Source organism: Pinus tabuliformis, chromosome 1_2, assembly GCF_031772625.1.
Source record: "Pinus tabuliformis cultivar Carrire ecotype Pingquan chromosome 1_2, CPIR1, whole genome shotgun sequence".
In the NCBI taxonomy this organism is placed as follows: domain Eukaryota; kingdom Viridiplantae; phylum Streptophyta; class Pinopsida; order Pinales; family Pinaceae; genus Pinus; species Pinus tabuliformis.
Window position 1 is genome coordinate 1,214,102,161 of NC_142298.1, and position 7,504 is coordinate 1,214,109,664.

The 7,504-nt window shown below is 37.2% G+C and overlaps 1 protein-coding gene across 1 annotated transcript; it reads right to left on the bottom strand.

The window, feature by feature from the left end:
• Positions 1-1,363: 1,363 nt before the first annotated feature.
• Positions 1,364-2,826, bottom strand: LOC149210631 (FCS-Like Zinc finger 10-like). Its single transcript, XM_089394467.1, has 2 exons — positions 2,297-2,826; positions 1,364-2,010 (listed from the first exon to the last, which is right to left on the bottom strand). Exons 1-2 carry the CDS (start codon positions 2,554-2,556, stop codon positions 1,950-1,952), a joined length of 321 nt encoding a protein of 106 aa, XP_089250593.1. The 5' UTR covers positions 2,557-2,826; the 3' UTR covers positions 1,364-1,949.
• Between the last annotated feature and the right edge of the window lie 4,678 nt (positions 2,827-7,504).

The window sequence follows — 7,504 nt, forward strand, 5'->3', positions numbered from 1 at the left end:
GGGCCGTGGGAGCTTTTTTTCCTGTAAGTCTAGATTGATAAATAAGTTTGATTGAGTTTCCACTTCTCCTTTTGGAAATGGGTCGTGGGAGCTTTTTTCCTGTAAGTCTAGATTGATAGATAAGTTTGATTGTTATTGTCAGAGAATGGCTGCAATTTAATAGCTTAATGCTATTAATATTGATTTTCCACTTCTTATGGAAATCGGCCGTTGTTATATTTATATATACATAACTTTTCCACATTCTTATATCTGCATAGATTAATATTACTAAACTTTCAAACGTTATTGTAGCGTAAATTTATATTTACATTTATAGATTTAAATTTATATCTGCATAAATTAATATTAATAGATTTTCAAACAGTTGAGACTTTTTGCAAATAGATTCCAAACACCAAAACCCCAGAAGCTTGAGTAAATCCATATTTAGATTTATAGAATTTAAAAATGTAAAGTGGCAAATTTTTTCTTCCCATCTGTTTAGCAGAAGTGCCAAAATACTTCGATTTAGTTAATAATCAATTAAGTTTGTTAGGAAGAATTTCATGATTTACATATTACTTTATAACAGGGGAATCCTGAATTAAGTTACCATAGGTTAACTATCATAAAATTTAATCAGAAATATTTTTTTGGATTATAACTTTGAATTTCATTATTTACACATAATACTTAGTAACAAAGTCAATAATAGCTGATTGAGCCTAAAGCTCATATAATTTAATGAAAACCAACTTAATTTTTTTTAAATTAAATCAAATCTGAATTAGGGTACTTTCTTTTGTCTGCAGAAAGGGAGGATTCCTTAAAAATCTCTTTGGAGTGTATGGTTAAAAAGGTCATTTTAATACAGTGATGTGTGATGTGGCCGTTGAGTTCGTTAGGTGAAACCCACAAGGTCAGGGGTCAAATCACACTGAGTATACTATCTTGCTATCCCTATCGTGAATCTTACTTAGATTAGGTCTGGTAGTTACAGATTTACCCTGTACCTTAAAAAAAAAGTCATTTTAAAAGGTTTAAGAAACATGCACTATGTGATTAGGTCTGTCAGTTACAGATTCACCCTATGCCTAAAAAAAAGTTAAGAAGTTTAGGAAACATTCACTAAGTGATCTGAATCTTGCATTGCAAATCAGACCTGTACTTTTATCTGTCCACACTGGTCGAACATGTCTGGTTTTACTTTAGTCACATTTAAAAACAATAGCATTTAGTGAACACACCTAAGTGTAAAACTCATTCATCCAATATAATGTGGAGCAACTAAGTAAACCAAAATAAATCGTGATGTAATGTAATCTTGACTTTTAGAAAAAACTGAGAACAGATGAGAACACACATAATACGTTAAAGTTCTCAGCACTTGTACGAAGTTCTGATCATTGTCTGTGGGAAGCACATCAGAAATCTGCAATACCAATTCAGAAATTTGCAGTAAACCTAATATGAGAGAAATCTTTTTCTATTGTAATCGACACTCATGTCCATCATAACAGAGAAGAGCATACGCTATCTCTCTATAAATTTGTCTTAGCTCTTTTGACTTTCTAGATCTCTCTGCTACAGGTACATACCTTATTAAGAAACTCATGTACCTTGGGAAGCTCGTGGACGCCATCCCTGTAAATGGCCTCTGGAAATTTACAGAGAGATTGAACCTAAAAACTTTCGGCAACATGTACACAACATAGCTCATCCCATATCAATATGCCTAAGAGAAGCCCACCCCATCCCTTTTCCTCGGCATAAATGCTACAGGCATATATTTTTATATCATCTGCCACACTGTATTTTCCTACAGCCTCCAGATCCTAGCAATGGAGACACTGAAGTGTCTTTCCTTGCTCGGACAGTTCCCATTCCTCTCTTATGCAGCAGTAGCTGTACTCGCTAAAGAAAAGTTTTCCACCAAAAGAAGAAGCATTCGATGAAAAAGCTTCCATTCATTCATCCATCAAAATCTGTTGGGAGCGGCATTCCATGCTGCAGAATGCTTTGTCACCTCTACAATAATCAGCAAACACAGAATGAGACTAACTCTTGAAGCATGAGTTCTAACTTCTCAGATATCTGCAACCCATTTTTTTTCATATGAGCACACAAAAAATCTGAGGGGCTATTGAAACCACACATTAACTAAGTCAGTGCTCTCACTCTCAAGATTCTAGATTAATTGAACAGGCTTTTGGATATGCAAAAATGAAAAAGAATCATTGGCCTGAAACTATAATCAAATTTCCATGTGATTCTCCAAACTTTAAATCAATATGGTATGATAATTATAACAGACCTGTACATGTAGATGTCCTTCCCATGGCTCAACTGCTGTTTGCAGAGATAGCAGGCGCTGAGAAAATAGGCAACAGGAATCACCGGAACATTTGAATTTCTCCCAGCTGGCGATGCAACATCCCGCATTTGGCTTTGATGTTGTTTTTGAACAGGGTATTGCACAGTTTCACGTTCCATACCGGAATGGGTATAGACGTGTTTTGTGCTCAATTTTTGGCCGTGGGATGTAACACAAGTATAGCTCTCTGAATGTTCCATTCCACTGATCTGATAGCTGGGCTTTGCATCTACAAAAGGAGAACCAATCAGAGAGAGAACCCAACTGTGGATCTAACCTGTTTTCCTCGTGCCAATGAATGATCCAACTCTGTAATCTTTCCTCATGCCAATGAATGATCCAACTCTGTAATCTTCAGTCAGTGCTGCAAACTCTTTCTCCACTGCTAATACAGCAGGAGCCCATCTCTGAGAATTCCTAATCAATGGCACACAGGAACCCTTCCTAGAAGGGGAGGCCAATGAGTTGCTGATCCTAAGAATCTTGCTGAATCTTGAAATGCCCAAATGTAGTCACTGTGCTGTAAGCGACACCCAGAGTCCCAAGTATACATCCGCAAATACCTAAAATCATTCATGCTACAGTTGCCACTCTGGCACCAACTCAGATCGAAAAGGACAAGAGAAATATTAATATTAAATATTAGTGTAATAATAATATAAAACAATATTAATAGTCATTCGCTCCAATACGTAAAACACCCACATACCCAAAGTATATAGCTGGACTTCGCTGAAGTCATTCAAACCGAACTTGCCACACTCACACCAACCCAGATCCACGGAACGAAAAAAATATTTTTATGTTCGCACATATTTTTCATCATTAGTATGAAAACCAGCTTAGATTTATTTAATTTCAGATTTATTGTGTTGAGATGATCAAATTTCTGTGTAATTTTTTTTAAATTTTAGCTAAAGTTTTATGTTGAAGATTTTAATTTTTGGTAAATTTTAACTTTAGTAAATAACTGCACATCCCAAATTGTAAAATGAAACTCTCAACACAATCATTCCAAATTATAAAATGAACCTTTCAACACGCTCATACATTATTGTAAGATTTTTGAGATACACAGATCTAGATCTGCAAAACAATAAACAAGCTTGCAAGAGAAGGAAGGAAGCGATCAAGAATTGAGAAAAGAATGAAAAATTGATTCTACAATATTAGTTTTAGAATAAATACATAAAAGCAACTAAGTTAAGCTTAGTTGGTTTTATGTATTTATTCTAAAACTAATATTGTAGAATCAATTTCATTTCTTTTCTCAATTCTTGCTAGCTTTCTTCCTTCTCTTGCAAGCTTGTTTGTTGTTTTGCAGATCTAGATCTGTGTATCTCAAAAATCTTACATGGTACCAGAGCACAGGGATTTGTAATCAGTGCACAAGCAATTTTATTTGCAGGTTCAGAAGATTGAAGTAACAACAAAGAATGGAGTCTAAATTCGAGTTTCCACAATCGGCAATTCTCACTCCATATAATTATTTCGAATGGAAGCCAAAGATTCAACTTCATCTCAGAAGTAGAGGCTTATTTCGAATAACCATGGAAACGGAAGTTGAACCAACATTTGCAATGGAGAAAACAAGATATTTCAATCGCATGGACGAGGCCTTCGGCATCCTATGTTTATCTATTTCTCCGGAACTGCTATTTCATGTTGAATCATGTTCAACTCCAAATGAAGTATGGAAAAAATTGGAAGGATTGTTTGGAAAACAGGATGAAATGCAAGGTCGCATTCTCGAAAATGAGTTAAACTCATTAGATCCGAGAAACTTTGAGAACATTCAAGATTTTTTCACAAGGTATAAAGCCTTGTTGGTTCAGCTGAAAGGATGCGGGATCGACAAATCCAAGCAAGAAAATCAGTTGATTCTTTCCATTTTATCAAAACTTGGTCCAGAGTATGCAGTATTCGTCTCTACATTCCACATAGTCAGATCTGCAACTGGTGCAGCTTGGAAGATGCCCTCACTGGATTCTTTTATTCAGTGTTTGATGCATGAGCAAGATAAGCTCATCAAAATGGGCACACTTAAAAATTCCAAAGCGCATGCACTTACTGTGCATGCAAAAGGAAAGGCAAATTCCAAAGACCATCAGAAAGGAAAAGGGAAGAAGGATCCTGATCCAAGAAAGGGAGGACATCCCAAACCCCCTGATGGATCATCTGGCTCAAAGGAAAGGAAAGGAACGAAAGGGCAATCAATGTGCAATTATTGCCACCGTGGTTTTCATCCTGAATCTGCATGCATGAAGAAGACTATAGATCTTATGGCGCAGACACTCCAGCAACACAATCTTGGAGACCACATTCCTGAGAATGCTAAGAAGAAGTCTGGAGAAAAAGCACCAGATCCAAGAGGTAAAGGGCATGCTTTGATTGCTCTTCATTCTGCACCACAAGAATGGATCATCGATTTAGGAGCTTCACATCATATGGCTTCTTCAAAGGAATCATTTTCTTCACTACATGCATACTCAGGTCCTCCCATTCTCATGGGGGATAATTCTGCAGTTGCAGCAACTGGACAAGGAAGAGTGCAATTCGAAGATGGAAGTTTTGAAAATGTCTTGCATATTCCAAGGCTTTCTGTGAATCTTATCTCAGTGTATCAGATGACACACACAGGCAGCGGAAGGAAAGTGGAATTTACCCCAGATTCCATGAGCATTTATGACATGCAAACCAATTTGAAGATTGCATCTGGCAAGGTAAATGATCAATCTCGTCTGTATACATTTTCTGATTTTGTTCCTCAATCAGATTCTATTTTGCTACTTACGCATGCAAATGAAGAAAGTAGGATTTGGCACGAGAGATTTGGGCACTTGAATTTCAGATATATGCAACAGCTTATTAAGCAAGGGATGGTCAAAGGATTGTCAACCATTGAATTTTCAGATGGTGTTTGTAATGGATGTGCTCTTGGAAAGCATCCACAAGAAAAATTCGAGAAGGGGCATGCATGGAGAGCCTCTTCACCTTTGGAACTTGTACACAGTGATCTCATGGGTCCATTTCCGGTGCTTTCAATGAGCAAAGCAAGATATGTGTTGTCATTTATAGATGATTACACGAGATTCACTTGGGTTTACTTCTTGAAACTCAAGTCTGAAGTTTTTCAACATCTAAAGATTTTCAAAGCGCATGCGGAAAATCAGTTTGGAAAACGCATCAAAATACTCCGCACAGATAATGGGACGGAATATGTCAACAAAGATATCAAGAATCTTTGTGATGAAGCAGGCATACAGTTGCAGCATACAGTTCCTTACACTCCACAGCAAAATGGCGTGGCTGAAAGGAAAAATCGATCTTTGAAAGAGATGGCTAATTGCATGTTGCATGCAAGATCTCTTCCGTCGAAATTGTGGGCCGAAGCTATTAATTGTGCCTCATACATCCAGAACAGATCTCCTCATAAATCTGTTACTAGAAAAACACCTTTTGAGGCTTGGACTAGCATGCAACCTGAAGTTAGTCATTTCCGCATTTTTGGATCTCGAGCATGGGCCCGCATTCCTCCAGAGAAGAGAAAGGCTTTGGAGCCTCAAAGCAAAGCATGCATGTTTGTTGGATACTCTGATGAAGTCAAAGGGTACAGATTGCTTGATATCCACACTGAAGAGATATTTATTGAAAGGAGTGTAAAGTTTGACGAAGATATTTCGCATGCACCAGTAGATGAACTTGTTACCAAATTTTCATCACCACTCATTGATGAGTATGCAGATGAAACTTCATACCAGCATTCTGATGAAGATGAGTCTTTTCTTGTGACCCCTGTTAGACCACCAGTTGTTGAACATCAAGATCATACTTCTGCATGTAGTTCGGAAGATTCTCGACCACCTTCAACACAAAAATGGCGCAGCATGAGTGATATCCTTGATGATCCTGCCTCTATCCCTCTGTTTGAGGAAGATCCGCAAGCACTCTTAGCTATGGAGCCATCCATGCCCATGCATGCTTATATGATGCATGGATCTGATCCACAAACTTATGCAGAAGCAAATGGGGATCCTGAATGGGAAGCCGCCGAACCAAACTTGGGATTTGGTTCCGCTACCTTCAAATCGCAAACTTGTGAGATGCAAGTGGGTTTACCGGACCAAGAAAGCATCAAATAGCCCAGTTAGTCAATATAAGGCACGATTGGTAGCAAAAGGTTTTCAGAAAGTACATGGTGTTGACTATGATGAGACTTTTGCTCCAGTGGCAAAAATGGATTCCATTCGGCTAGCTCTCTCCATTGCAGCAGCAAGAGGATGGGAGGTGCATCATATGGATGTGAAGAATGCCTTTCTTCATGGTGATCTCGAGGAGGAAATCTATATGGAGCAGCCACCGGGATACATGCAGAATTCATCTCTGGTATGCAAACTAAAGAAGTCTCTCTATGGCTTAAAGCAGGCACCTAGAGCATGGTATGTAAAGATGGATTCTTATTTGTTATCTCAAAATTTTGTACGCTGCAAATCTGATTCCAATGTTTATTTCCTGAAGAAAATTGACTCCTTGTTGATCATAGTACTCTACGTAGATGATCTTTTGATAACGGGTAGTTCAGCTTCTATCATTACTAACATCAAAACTGCATTGCATAAGCGGTTTTTTATGACAGACATGGGCTTGCTAAATTTCTTCCTTGGATTAGAGATCCGTTTTTAGTTAATTCCGATTTTACTTGGTTCATGGCCGCTGTCGACTTAAACTTCGCCTGGATCTTTCAAATCACTGATAAAAATGTGAGTACCCAATTTTCATATTTAAAATCTATATTTCATTTAATGTAGTAAAAATTCAAACAGTTCCTAAAGGACATGGTTTTTATTTAACTCCTTTGAATTTAATGTTGAGATTGAAATTCAAACATTCACTGCCTAAACCCTGGGATGAAAGTCCTTGTCCAATGCTTTTATAGAGTCACGAGGAATTGTCTAGAATGTCAAAAGTGATTGGAAATAGATTCAGCACTATCAAAAAAGTCTAAGATAGCTTAAATTTTGAAGTTTAACAATTATAATTTAGATTTACAAAAATCCTTACCAAATTTTCTCTAAATAAAATCAAAATTTCTATAATTTTATGAGCAACTCTTCCACCTAATTACACTATGCATGCCTTTTATTTCTT